The following is a 14,749-nucleotide window of genomic DNA, read 5'->3' as shown; positions in this document are numbered from 1 at the left end:
ACTCTACCACTTGAACCACAGCTCTGCTTTTGGCTTTTTGCTGGTTAACTGTAGATAAGAGTCTCATGAGCTTTCCTGCCTTGGCTGGCTTTGAAATGTGATCACCAAATCTTAGCCTTCTAAGTTGCTAGGATTACAAGCATGATGCTACCAGTACCCAGCCTGATTGTTATTAAAATAAGAGAGCAAGTATCTATACAATTGAATAGAATATGGTATTTGTATACAACAAAAGATATGTAGGCAAGTAATTAAAATAGAAGATACATTTGAAATCAATGTCAGGAAAGCACTATAAATTATGGAAGACTTATCCATGTGTTGATTTTGCTCACTCATACTTAAGTTCTGACTTATTTATTTACCAAAAAAATGTGACGTCCCATTTGAAATATTTTTATATCCTTTTTGCTACTGTCTTCCAATTTATATTAATTGACTTTTAATTTGATTTGTAGTTCTTCACATTTGTTCCCCAAAAAAAGCTGCTGCAATTTAAAGAAAGTATAGAATAACCCACCAAGTTGCAATAGGTTTAAAAATAATTAGATGTTCAAAAATTGAATCCTTAATCATTTGAATGTCAACATAATCACCAAAGAAAACATATTTTTGTTAATGGAGATATTATCAAGAGAAATGTATAATTGCTATACTTTCTTCTAGATAGCGTGACTGCTGTAATTAAACCTGCATATTTTGCTTGAGACACCTTATTGAGGTACAGGTTAAAATAATTAATTGAGTTGCATAGTTCTTCTTAAGAGCAGTAAAGCTCCCGGGAGTTAAATAATGTAGATGTGTAACCACTTTCCAACTTTCGCAATGAAAACCTGAGGAAAGTTGAGTGACCTGGTTTCTTGTCCTACAGAGAGCCAAACAGTGTCCCTTTGCTTTTCTAGGTGCCCTGAAAACCTTCGACCTGAGACCGTGAGGCCGTGTCTCCTTCCTTGTAGGAAGGACTGTATTGTGACTCCATATAGTGACTGGACACCATGCCCCTCCTCGTGCAAAAAAGGTACAGTCCGCAGAGATCTGAAGGCCCCGCAGATTCATCCAGTGGGGCTTCCTCATTCTCCTGGCTCTGAGCAATGTTTGTGATTTGGGGTAATCCCGGATTGACATGAATGCATTTTGGTTTCCATCTAGAAACAGCACTATTTTAGAGTGCCAGATAGGGGGTGAGTTTATGCCATTGAAATGTTATGAGATAATGAAAACATGTATAGAGGGCCCAGAAGCAAATATACACAAGCAAAATAACCAAAGTGTAGTGTATGCAGGCAAAGATTTCCTTGGTGATTCCTCTGATCAACTCACATGCAGTTTAATAAAATGAATACCAGAAAACTGAAATATGGTTTGTCCAAGTGTGCCCACGTAAAAGGGAGGTGAAGGCTGACAAATTGAGGAAGGCAGATGGGTGAATATAGTTGTAACATTCAGAGCAAGTGGAACCGGGTAACTTGAGGGGATGAATGGGATTGGAACAGGTGCGGGGACAGAATGATGGAATGGGAAGCATTAATCAAGAGGCATTGTATTGATAAACTGGTGTGTTGCATTAGAAAAAAAGAGAGAAATTATATGACATAGTTCAAATTGAAATGATTCTACACTTGATGAATATTTCTTATTTTCATTAATGCCGAATGAATGCACACTGGTGTTCTGACTCTTAGAAGGAATGTATACAGATTTTATCAGTACACAGGGCTATCAATGACAAGCTATAGCAGGGGCCAGGTTCACTATAGATTCAATGTGACCCTCAGGATTGACAATAAAGGAAAGAGAAAAAACGGCCATGTTGTCTCTCTGCTAACACTTACTGTGCCATGAGGCATTTACAAGATGAATATTTGTTCCCAATTTGGTTTTATTTTACTTTTACGACTTACAGACATAAACGTATCATGGCAGGTCTCTTGATAACTCTTTCGTTCCTCCAGGACAGGGCCTTTTCTCACTGCTTCTGAGAGAAAGATAAATACCCTTGGCATGATTTATGCAATAACTGAGCAAATCTTTTCTCATCGTCACAAATGACAGTCTCCTATTTCTCATTTTAATTTTCTGATCCATAGAGAGAACGCTTCTTCAGTTTTCTTCATGTTTTTATTTTGTTTATGCTTCTGGACTCCCATTTAGGGTGAGTCAATTAAGAATCAACTTCTAATTTAAGAAATAACTATTGCACCATTGCTAAAATTAATTTAAATTATTTATGTAGTATGAATTGAATAATAGATGGCTTTTATAGTGCAAATAGAATTTTGTAGAGTTGAAACACAAGTTAATTTGGGTTTGGGTTTGGGTTTTGAAACGTGGTCTCATCATCTAGTACAGGCAGTCCTGGAAATGTATTTGGAAATCTCCATTGCATTTGAAGAATCTTGGTAAGGTAAGAATTAAACTGCCAGTCTACAAAGAATGGGAAAGTGAAGTGTTTGAAGATAGCAGTATATTTACTGTTGGTAATAACAGAGCAGTAAATAATTGATACAAGATAGAAGAGAAAGTGATTGGATGGGAGTCTGTACAATTGTTCAGAATCCATTACCTTCAGTGGACTGATCATGTGGTTATCAATGATGCCAAAGTGATGATAGAGAAGGAAAAAGAAGGGATCACACTGAAACATGTTCTAAAGTCACTTAATTAAACCAATATCACAAGGTGATGAGCACCAGATATATAACTAATCATAAGACTGATGTGAGAAGCTTAGAGGAGTTGGCAGTTCTTTAAGGTAGAAGAAGGAGAAAAGAATCAGAAGCTAACTTCAAGTGGCAAAGCAAGCAAAGCTAAAAGATGAGAGACCATGCGTCCCAAATGAGTGAGAATGACAGGACTCTCGTGTAGATGGAGAGGACTGAGAAATTACATCCAGATTTGCATTCATGCCTGCAATGGTCCTGTCAGTCTGAGGATGAGGGAAGGCTTGGAGAGAGGAGGGCTTGATTCTTGTGGAGTAATAGAAAAGTGAAATATCATAGGTTTAGTCTGATTACTCTCTGGGAGAATTGGGAGAGGCAGGTCACTGTCACAAGTTAACATGAAGAGGGTCCCAGTTCCTGGGGAGGCTGAGGAAGGGGCACCAATTTTCAGGAATCTAGGCTCTCTGAGAGGTGGGTTTAGGCCAAATGAACCAGGAACTGATCAGTCCTGTTTTACTTGACAACACTAGAATATTAAGTCTCCTAGAACAGAGAGAAAATTTCAGAAACCTAAACCTAGGCAGATTTATAAGAGAGTATCTACAGTTTTGTATTGAGGAAATGAAAGAAGACCTGGGTGGTCATGGAATGAATGGGCTGTTGTTGCATAACAGTGCCAAGATGCTTTGTTCTCCCAGAGAAGCCTTTTCTGTTTTGCCCATAGCCTGCTGTGAGAGTGCACAAGGAAACAATGGTGTTATAGAAAGCTAGCTTTCTGTTGTGGAAAAGAAAAGAAAGCAGTGACATGAGGTTAATTTTCCCATTATTTGGCAAGAAATGGTAGTCATCCAAGTTTCATTGAAATTACACTGAGTTCTGCATTCAAGAAGTACAAAAAAACTAATTCAGGGTAGGCTGCTTCTTTTTAATTTAATTCTGAAGGTAACATGGAAAGTTTTTGCAAGAGCTTGTTAAAATGTGGAGCCACTTTGCTTTGTAAAATAACGTTAAGGATATAAAATTACACTATCGTACTGCAAAAAGAAAGTAACTGAATAACGTTGGATTCCAGGAAGAACTGAAGAAGAGTTACTTAAAATGTGATTTCTCCCTCTCCCCAGATAAGTCTTGAAAAACAGAAATCAATGCTGATAAAGATCAATTTGGGGTAGAATGTAGTTTGATCCTTAAACCAGAACCCTTCTCAATATTTTTAAATTTTTTTTCTAACTTTCATCAAATGGAACTTCAAACAATAGAAATAATTTATCCATACAAATTATTTGTAATCCTAATTTTGAACAAGACTTGCAATCAATCATATGTTTGGTTGTTCAACCTCCCTCCTCATCCCCTCTCTGCCTCTCTCCCTCTCTCCCTCTCTTTCTTCTTTTCTTTCCCTCTCTCCCTGGATTTATTGCCTTGGGAGCCAGAAAGAATGTTGTGAGAGCTATATTTTTCCCTCATCCACTGAATCAATGTTATGTTAGAATTATATCACACATTGAAAACTGTTTCGCATTTTGCGTCTTGTGTGTTGAACATTTTCCTTTCAAGTTCCTATCACTATGCTGCTCCTACCTGCCATTTGTCCAACTTCCAGCTCAACAAATCAGTTCATCTGCCCTTTAAATTTTTCCATCAAATAATTTCCTTGGTGAAATTTACTTTGAATGCCTTAAGATACCTGAAAAATGAGATTGTATACCCTCTGAATCTTTAGGGAGTACTTTTTGTGGCTAATGCTCTAGACACTAAAACACAAGAAGGACAAGTTTCCAAGTTTACCAAACTTACTGAATAACCGCTTGGTTTTCTTTTTAATGTGCATTGTAGCTTTCCCTTTGACAGTCTCTTAACTGGAAGCTCTACATCAAGACTGAGCATTATAGTGCATAAACAAGTTCTTAGCTCTGACCTGAAGAAACAGGCCTCCCAGAGGGTAGGAACATGGATGAACTGACTCTTGCTCTATAATCCCATTCAACTTTCTCTCTGGGCACATTTTGAAGTATTCCACTTCAATCAGGTCACAGTTTCTATCCTATAGGCTGAATGAGTTTAAAGAGTTAGAATGTTTTACAAGCGTAAGTGGATTGATACTGTGGGATCACTTAAGGAAGCGAAACTAGAGTTACAGTTACCTAGAGTATAAACTTGTGAAGTTCATGCTGAGGAAGTCTTAAAAGAATATTTCAGGGTTTATTTCAGAAGACATTTTTTGCATTCAGAGATAAAAGACTAAACAGAACTGAAACACCTAACATTCACTTGCTGCTTCCCAAACCAGAAGCTATGGTCTTTCAAGGCATCACAGATGCTTCACTCATTGTCCCTTCAAATCCCGAGGGACCTTGGTCTTAATCCTGTTGATAATTTGTATCTGGACTTTCAGAAGAGCTGGAGAATGATTGCTTCTGAAACTTCTGACCATCTGGGTAACAAAGGCCCATTGGTCTCTGTTTTTTTTCTACTTTTCCCTGCTTTCCTTTAAAAAATAACCTTCCTCCTTACCTCAAAGCTAAGCAAATTATAAGAGTGGTTATTTAGTTTGTATACTGTCTTTAAAAGATGAAAGATAAATCATAAACATAAAAGAAAAGAAAAATATGGAAATTATAGATGGAAGGTAGATCCAGGCAGTGACTAAACCAACCCAGATGCCCCTCAGTAGATGAATGGATCAAGAAAATGTGGTATATATACACAATGGAATTCCATACTTCCATTAGAAAGAATGGCATCGTCCCATTTGTTAGGAAATGGAAAGACTTGGAGAAAATTATATTAACTGAAGTAAGCCAGGCCCAAAGAAATATAGGTCCCATGGTTCCCCTTATTTGCAATAACTAGTAGAAAAACAGAAAAGATCAGATCAGATGATGTTAAGCGAATGAACCCTTCCTTGCTATTGTTTCTAACATATTTATAAGGTACCATGTGATTTTTTTGTTGCTTTGTGTGCCCCTCCCCCATGGTCTAACCCCTATTTTCACTGTATTTGATGTTGGTATACTTTGGGGAGGGGAAGGGAAAAAACAAAATGTTTAAATAAGGATACAGATGGACCTATTGCAACAACGAGATGTACAAGATGCTATGTCGAAAAACAAACTTTACAATTTGGGGAGGGGGTGGTGTTGAGGAGGTGGGAAGGACGGGATGGTAGGGGAAAAACAAAGGAGGTAACAATGCTGGATAAGAAATGTACTCATGGGGCTGGGAAGGTGGCTCAGTGGTAGAGCGCTTGCCTTGCATGCCTGAGGCCCTGGGTTCAATTCCCCAGCACCACATAAGCAAAAAGAAAAAAAGCCGGAAGTGGTGCTGTGGCTCAAGTGGTAGAGCGCTAGCCTTGAGCTGAAGAGCTGAGGGACAGCGCCCAGGCCCTGAGTTCAAGCCCCACTACCGGACCCCCCCCCAAAAAAAATAAAAAAGAAATGTACTCATTACCTTGCTGGTGTAACTGTAACCCCTGTGTACAGTATTTTCACAATAAAAAACTTATTTTTAAAAAAATCTCAGAAAAGGAAAAAGTGAAGAGGAAAGAAAAACAAGATTTTATAAGAAAATCAGTCATGATAAGTATCCAGTTGCAATTGAGAAAATTAGCTCTAAGTGTCTAATGACCAAAGCAAAAAAAAATAAAATAGAAGCATAACAGGTTCTTAAAATATTATCAAGGGAAACAAAACTTTTCCTAGCTTGGAATTATTCAAGGAATTTATCACCTGAGCTCTAAAATAGCACTTATTTAGACAAGATAATGCAGAATGCATTAGTAATTTACAAGTTCCTATTGACATTTCTTAGACAAATCATATTAAATATGCAAAAGTTGAAGCTTGCATTCAAACATCATTAAAATAAAGACTCCACAACTGCATTTTCAATTACCTTTAATACTTTGTTGCCAATAATTCCAGCCTCTAAATCCCTACTCCATTATTATAATATTCCAATTATTCATCAAAATAATTAATGTAATGATTAATAGTACAGTTTTTGTCCCACAATGAGAATGAGTCTAGCAAGTTATACGTGAATTCTAAATGTTAAACTGGGACAAGGAACACAGAACACGGGCCAGCTATTCCAGCAGATCCTGTGCTCTTATTCTCTCTTTTCTGGCTCCCCCGCTGTATTACCTGACAAGCTATTTTACATTCAAAAACTCATCTCTTAAAGATGAATACCGGATAAGAAATACCGGATATAGCCTAAGAAGTCTGTGGTTATTGTTGTTTTATAAGAGATTTTCTTGGGCAGTCAGGAATTTAAGAACACTAATATGAACTATTCTACTGTCAAATGCAGGAATTTTCTCAAAACATGGTTGAAATTTGAAGCATTTTCCTGTTCCTTGTAGTCTACAAGAAAATGTTAATGCTTTAGAAAAAGAATATAAATGCATCAAGAGTCCTGTTATCTACTAATATAATTCTTTAAGAAACTCTTTTATAAGTGAAATTACACTATATGGTTATTCGTCCTTTCAAGATATTTTTAAGTAGAAATATATTTTATTAGTGTTGGCAACTCCTACACATTTCTAATGTAAAATACTTTGAATATCTTCACATCATAAGCACTTCTGTCAAATTCTCATCTTTGTTGAAGGTAATTCTACTCCTTTCTATTTTGAAACATAACTTGGAGTTATTTATGTATCATAATGATTGCTATTTTAGATGTTTCTCTAAAAACATCTATCTCTAAAAGCAAAGCTCAGAGATAGATAAATGGTGCATATTTTCTCTCATTTGTGAAAGCTAGAGCTAAAATACAACTAAACATTCACGCAGTGAGACCAAAGGAGTATATTCTCAGAAGCAGACCAGAAAGGCTCAATAGCTGTGTGCATATGAGCATATAAAATGATGTTTCAAGAAATGGAAACAAGAGGTTTTATGTTATTTTGCTTTTCATTTGTTTGATTTCTCTTTTGACACTGTTTTTGCCTTCTGTATCTTTTGTCTTCTATGCAAGCTTATTGGTTTTGGTGAGGGTAAGGGAGAGCACAGAAATGATAGGACAAAAAGTGAACAAATGCAGCAGTGATATTAGACGCTACGTTATAAATGAACTATACAACTTTTGCAGGGAAGGGTTCAGGCGGGAAAAACTGGGAGAAAATGAGTGAAGAGGTGACACTATTCAAAACTAAATTTACTCATTACCTGACTTATGTAACTATAACCCCTCTGTACATCACCATTTTAATAACAATAAATATATATTATGTATATATATATATATAATACCCTAGGTATTAACACACACCAACAGTGAAGCTAAAGGAGGAACCCAAAGGCATAACTCCTCTGAACATTTAAAATACTACTTATTGAAATGAATTCCAGGTAAAGGAAACATAGGCTATTTTTGTTATTGGTAGTGGTGGTGGTGTTTGTTTTGGTTTTAGGTGGTTTCAATATTGTTTTTGTCCTTTGAAGGGAGGCAAAGTAGAGCTCAGAAATGGAGAAAGGAAGTGCGAACAAATGTAGTCATGGTGCTCAGTAAACACTATGTGGAAAAGTGAACTATGCAACTTGTGGACAGAACAGATGGAGGGGAAAGTAGGGGAAAGAGAAAGAAAGGGTGACATCCAAAAGGAAATGTACTCATTACCTGACTTATTAAACTGTAGCCCCTCTGTACAACACCTTGATAATAACAGTAAAATAATATATTTAAAAAATCTGTTGCTAAGCCAGGCACCAGTGGCTCACGCCTGTAATCCTAGCTATACAGGATGCTGAGAGCTAAGGATTGAAGCCAGCCTGGCAGGAAAGCCTTTGAGATTCTTATCTCCAATTAACCACAGAAAAAAGCCAGAAGTGGCACTGTAACTCAAGTGGTAGAGCACTAGCTTTGAGCAAAAGGAGCCCATGGACAGCACCCAGGCCCAGAGTTCAAAAAAATCTCTCCCTAATAAACTACTTTTGTATCATTGCATTAGATTCTTGATTTTTATTTAGATTTTGAATTGAAGACCCTAGACTATTTACAACGAATAACAAATGACTGGAATAACTTCAAGTTATACATTTCAAATGAAGTAGCTAGTTAAGAAATCAAATCTCACTTTATAACACTAAAAATATCCTTCGAGGGAGGATTCATTACACACGAGTGTGAGTTCCCTATAGTAATCATGCTATATGAAATGGCATGGAAAGACATGCAAAAGAGCAATGACTCCTAAGTGAATTTTAGAAAATCCAGTTGACTGTGGGACTGTTTTCTTCATCCTTTGCATGTTAAGCAATAAACCGATTGGGTTTTCCCAATCAATTCTCCACTAAAAGTGTCTTTGGGAACATTTAGTAAATGATTACACTAGTGAGGCCTCTCATTCAGGGATATCGAAGGCACATGTTACTGGAGGCGATGTAATGTCTTCATACAAACTGGTGTTTAGAGACTTTCTTTAATGCAAAGTACAGGGGTTAAAAATCACCTTATTCCAGGGGACTCCGGAGTCAGGAAGCAATCTCGGCATCGGGTCATCATTCAGCTGCCAGCCAATGGAGGGCGAGACTGCACAGATCCTCTCTATGAGGAGAAGGCCTGTGAGGTTCCTCAAGTGTGTCAGAGCTACAGGTAATACAGGAAAGTGATGCAAGTGAAGAACGGAGCAACACAGCCAGTCCACATTCTTTATGGGGAAAAGGAAGTGCTCCTTGTACCCACCCAGTGCATGCTTAGGATGGGGCTGTTGCTCAGCGCATGTTGGGGATGTTTATGTTATGGGGATGTTTCTCCATTTGGGAAAATTGCTCTGTTTCCGAAGTATCTCCAAGGAAGCAAATACTTATGTTTGTTTCACAGCTGTGTTATTAGAGAGAATGTCTGATGTTGATTCAAATCTACAGTACAGGAAATGCAGAAAAGTGTCTAATAATTATGATACACATACGCTTTAGGAAGCAATTTCTTTTCATGTAGGAGAATAGTCTAAGCATTTCTCTCCTGGATCTAAAAAGCATCTGTTTCTCATACATTTTAGCATTCTGGCTCAGGAAATAGCATAGCTATGTCCATGACGCTGGTAAGATGTCTGATATGTCCACCTGTGATCACTCAAAAGAAAAATTATACTCATTGAAGCTATGCAGCATCATGGTAATTTACTAGAAAAATGTAGTCTTCTCACAATTAAAAATGAAAATTACCAATTGAAGCTCTATGTTGAATGCAATTGCAATTCTGAAAACAAATACAATAGTGGGAAACGGATGCAAGTTATCACAAAATAACAATTTAAATAGAAATTGGTAGAACTTGCCATCTTAATACATCAGTCATTTATTTTGAGATGACAGTGGTATAATTGTATGTGAATAGCATGAGCATTATCAACTATTAGGTGAAACTTACTTTTAAAATTTGTTTTGGTTAAGATGACTTAACATCTGCAGAGAACCTGGCAACAATACCATTTTGTTCAACGCTATACAAAGTATTTTCATAATACCTTAATAAATATCTCATTCTCAAATAAAATAAAATAAAATTTAAAAAAAAAATAAATAAATAAATATCTCAATAAAATGTGTAGCTGTTCCCACTTATGTTATTAGCTCCAGTAATTTGTAAAAACAAAACAAAACAAAAACAAAACTCTGATGTTGACTTAAACTACAGGAAATGCAGATTTTCATAGTGTCTTAATGAATATCTCAATTAAACTCAGGACTACATATTCTTAAATAACCTCCTCTTTGAGTGGTCATAGTCATGTTTTTGTGTTGCTGTATCCCTGTGTGGCTTGCCTGACATTTCTGTTCTTCTGTAGTGAGCTTCTGTTCTTTTCTTGTAGGTGGAAGACTCACAAATGGCGCCGATGCCAATTAGTCCCTTGGAGTGTGCAACAGGTCATCCCTGGAGCACAGGAAGGCTGTGGGCCTGGACGACAGGCCAGAGGTGGGAGGCTCCATGCTGTACTTGGTTTACTTTCAACTTCTCTACAATCTCTGTTTTAACCACTACCTTCAGGTCTTTGTCAGTTTGGCACCAGACTTAAAAAAACAGAGCAGATAGGAATCCACTGTGACCCATTCTACAAAACATTAGGACATAGAGACTCATTTTTTAAATTTTTGTTCTTTGGCATAATAACTTAGTTCTTTTTAGTGCTTCTTTCTAACAGCATCGTATCTGGTATGCGGAGCCAAGTGTCGTGTCTTGTCTTTTGAATTTATTCTGTATGCACTGACAGATAAAATACTGCTTTCATCAGGTACTTCTTCCTAATACTTGTCAAACAAGGCCAAAAATGCAAATCCTGATATTTATAGCTCTCCAAAAATCCATCCCAGGCACTCCCACATCTCCAGAGCCACAATCTACTCACTTTTCTGTGAACAGTATCTGTAGACTTCCCTACCTCAAACGCTATGCTCCATTTATTGAAGTGATCTCATTTTGTATATTTTTTCCTTTCTACTTAACCTAATAAATAGAACAAGTCAGTTTCTAGTCTTTAAGCCTTGCTTCATTTCATTAGCTTCAAATGATTGGTTTTGCAACTGATTAAAATTTTAGTCTTTAACTCTTATTTGTTAACAATCGTCTCATTTCCATAACAAATGTAAGCTCCCTGATTTAAACATACACATTCTATTATAACACTCCTAGTTCTTTGCCTTCTCAATGCAATCACAGGAGAATGTACACCTGGAATTAGAAGGTCTCAGAGAAGACAGGGATATCCATTCTATCATCTTTGCTGACTGATTCTAAAAATTATCAAGGCTGTTAATATTATTTCAAACTAAATTTTATATTTGAAATAAAGATTTCAAATATGAGAAATAAGAAAAATAGCATCTTTAAAAATAGAGAATACATTTTCTCCAAATAAAAAGCGTTCTTCCATCATAAATGGTGTCCCAGATCAAATCAACAGATAGTTAATTTCTTATGGTAGGAAATACACATGATTTGAGTTTCAAGGCATCTTATATAATGCATTACTAATAGTATATATGGTCAGTAAACACTAGAGAAATGGGAAAAGATGAAAAGAGTTAGCCACTTAATAAGGCACAGTAAAAGAGAAATGATATTTATATACAGAATGAATCAATCAAAATAACAAGAAATAAAAATCTGTGTACTTGGAAGAAGTACACTGATGGATTTTCCCAGAATTCCTATGAATGTGTTAAGAACAAGGGTCTATATTCTGGGGAAAATTGAATACCAGAAAAATAAGAAGAAATGATGTTTTTCAAAAGGAAAATAGAAGTAGTGAAAATATTACTAAGACTTTATGTACTGTCACAATATAATATAGCAAATTTCATCTAATGGTATAAGACTAAAATTAAGAGGACAGAAAAAGATTTTAAAGAAGGAACAAATAAGATTTAACAGGTCTAATATTTGGTTTATATTATTCAAGTCACTTGTGCATGAATATTTAATACAACTGTAACTGTATTGTCTTTCCCCTTGATTCTGATTTTCTACAGTTTAGATAGCATTTGGAATACCAAATTCTTGCTTGATGGGTGATTATATGGCTATAGATAGAGTATCATTGCATTAGCTTTCAATAACACATATGTCCCATAACAATTACAATTTGGACTAATCTAAATCAGAGTCCTAGGGGCTGGGGGTTTTGCTCAGCGCAGGAGTTCCTGTCTGGTGAGCACAGGGCTCTGAGTTCGGTCCTCAGCTCCGGAAAAAAAAAGTTATAAAAGATCAAAAAAACAAGACAACCAAATCAGATGCCTAGCCTCTCACCTTTCTCTCTTGACCGTGTCTCTTTTATATGAAAAGATTTCATTTAAATATTAATTCAAATTAGCTCTTTCTCAATTTCTCTTTTTATCCTCATGCAATCTCCTGCCATGAGTACTCCGGAAGCTAATATAGAACCAAAGTGAAGAGAGTTAATAATCCCTGGAGTCAGCATGACCCAGCCTAGCCCCTGGCCTCCTTTATACTCTTGCCACCTATGTCCTGTACTAAGATGTGATAGCAGTCTTTTTCTGTAATGAAGTCTCTTTAATTTGGATGTATTCTCAAATCTAAAATACTTCAATAATATGCCTCACATAGCAAGATTCTCCTTGCCTAGAAGTGCTTATCTCATATCACTTATTAACTTAAAATGCTATAAAAGAAAATGAAGAAAAGAAAAAGAGAGGTCAACAAAGAAGGAAGGAAGAAAGGGAAGGAAGGAAGTAAGGAAGGAGGGAGAGTGGGAGGCAGGGAGGGAAGGAAAGGGAGGGAGGTAGGGAGGGGAGGGAACGGAGGTAAGGGGAGGGGAGGGGAGGAGAGGGAAGAGTGAGGGAAGGAAGGAGGTACGGGAAGGAAGAGGGAGAGAGGGCTGAATTCTCCATCTTTCAAAATTAATGAAAATGATTATGGCATTTAGATTATATTTAGATTTTTAGATTATTTTTAGATATTTAGATTATATTTAGATTATATTTTAGATTGTATTTAGATATTTAGATTATAGCATTTAACTACATTTTAGGATACTTTTTATGGGAAATAGGCTTAAAACTTAGTTTTAAATTAAGTGATTTAGTCTGTACTGGTACCATTGTATCATCTTTTACTTAATCTCAGACCCACCATTCTTTTCAGAAAACTAGATGTTTAATTAAAGTTAGGCCCCAAATATCTGAGTCAATTTATCTCAGCAATACTCATTAATCTGTTAATTTTCAGAGATAGAACTCTGTAATAATAAGCAAAAATATTTAAGCAAAAACAGAATTAAACAGAACAGATAGCAGGGGCTTTGTTTTATAGAAAATTTAGACTTAATGATCATTAAAATCTTCTTTTGGCTAACATGTTTATTAGCTGTTACCTAGATTTTGTCATTTTCACTTTTATAAAGTGCCATTTAAAACTTCCACCAAAACAGCTTAATATGTTCTAGTTATATAAGCATCCTATTTGCTTTGAGATGTTTTTAACTTTTTTTCTTTCTCTCCAAGAGTCTTGAATATAATGTTTATTAGTAGTTGCCATTTTAAAATAGTAGCCTAGTAACTCATAAAATAAGCTTGGCACCACACTGTGTCTGCAATGGCTCTACAAACCCCATGCTGTCATTGGAGCCTGCCAGTATCCCAGCTGCACACTAGCTGACCTTGATCTGAGCCACTCCAGTGGGAGCTGATTATGATTTCCTAGAAGGTTATACTAGCATTTTCACATATATTACTAGCATCAATGAGACTGGGGAATCATTGGTAACTATTGAAGAGCAAGGAGAAAATAAAGTACATTCTACCAGACTTACAAAACATTCTCAAATTATAATTATGAGGTGTGATTTAGCAAATGTGTCAGTGAAACTCTTTCATACAAGAAAGATCATTTATATCCACCTAGTAAATACTGCACTCCTCTTGCATTATTTATAGATCTGGTCTTATTTCTAAGCACAATTAGGTCTCTTGGCAGCTAGATTTCCTTCAATTTAAGTTTTCTCTTTTTCATTTCTACCTAATTTATTCTATTATCTTTTTCATAAAACTATGGGGAAAGTTCACCCATCTAATCACCCAGTCAGGTTAGCCAAATAGATTGTCTCCAAAGCTATGTAGACATGGTTTCAGTGGAATGAACCATGTTTATGTTTCTAGGTTTAACTGTTATGTTTCTAAATTTAAATACAGTTTCTGAACTCCTTGAACTCTGTTAAACAGAACCCAACAGCTTTTGCTGCATTAAGACATTGATCTTATCCTGTAGGAACTTCTACATGTGCATTTTGGATCTGGCAATTTATTTCATTCTGACTTTCAAACAAAATGGAAGCAAAACCTTATATCATGAAGAATTATCCACTGACAAGTCACTCTTTTGTTGTGCAAACTCAATAATAAGGGGATTTATTACTCTTCAGTAAAAGGATGATGAATAGCTGTAATGAATTATATTAGTTACTTCAGGGCTATATTAGGAGCCTCCCATCCACATTCCCAGACAAAGCCTAAGGCTCACTCCGTACCAGCTACTCCCTTTTATCCCAGGAACTTTTAGTATTTTCCAATTTAGAACATTCTTCAAAGCTGGAGATATGGCTCAAGTGGTAGAGCATTGCCTAA

General features: G+C 36.2%; 1 protein-coding gene across 1 annotated transcript in view; it reads left to right on the top strand.

The window, feature by feature from the left end:
- The window catches only part of Thsd7a (thrombospondin type 1 domain containing 7A), a 342,684-nt gene that overhangs the window by 273,737 nt on the left and 54,198 nt on the right, over positions 1–14,749 (top strand). The window contains exons 9-11 of the mRNA XM_042696060.1: positions 903–1,018; positions 9,131–9,263; positions 10,483–10,586. Coding sequence (XP_042551994.1) covers positions 903–1,018; positions 9,131–9,263; positions 10,483–10,586 — 353 coding nt within the window. The remainder of the gene's footprint in view (positions 1–902; positions 1,019–9,130; positions 9,264–10,482; positions 10,587–14,749) is intronic.

Source organism: Dipodomys spectabilis, unplaced genomic scaffold (assembly GCF_019054845.1).
Source record: "Dipodomys spectabilis isolate Male_0828 unplaced genomic scaffold, ASM1905484v1 ptg000197l, whole genome shotgun sequence".
Taxonomy (NCBI): domain Eukaryota; kingdom Metazoa; phylum Chordata; class Mammalia; order Rodentia; family Heteromyidae; genus Dipodomys; species Dipodomys spectabilis.
The sequence above is the reverse complement of the archived record's forward strand: the minus strand, read 5'-3'. Positions and strand labels throughout refer to the sequence as shown.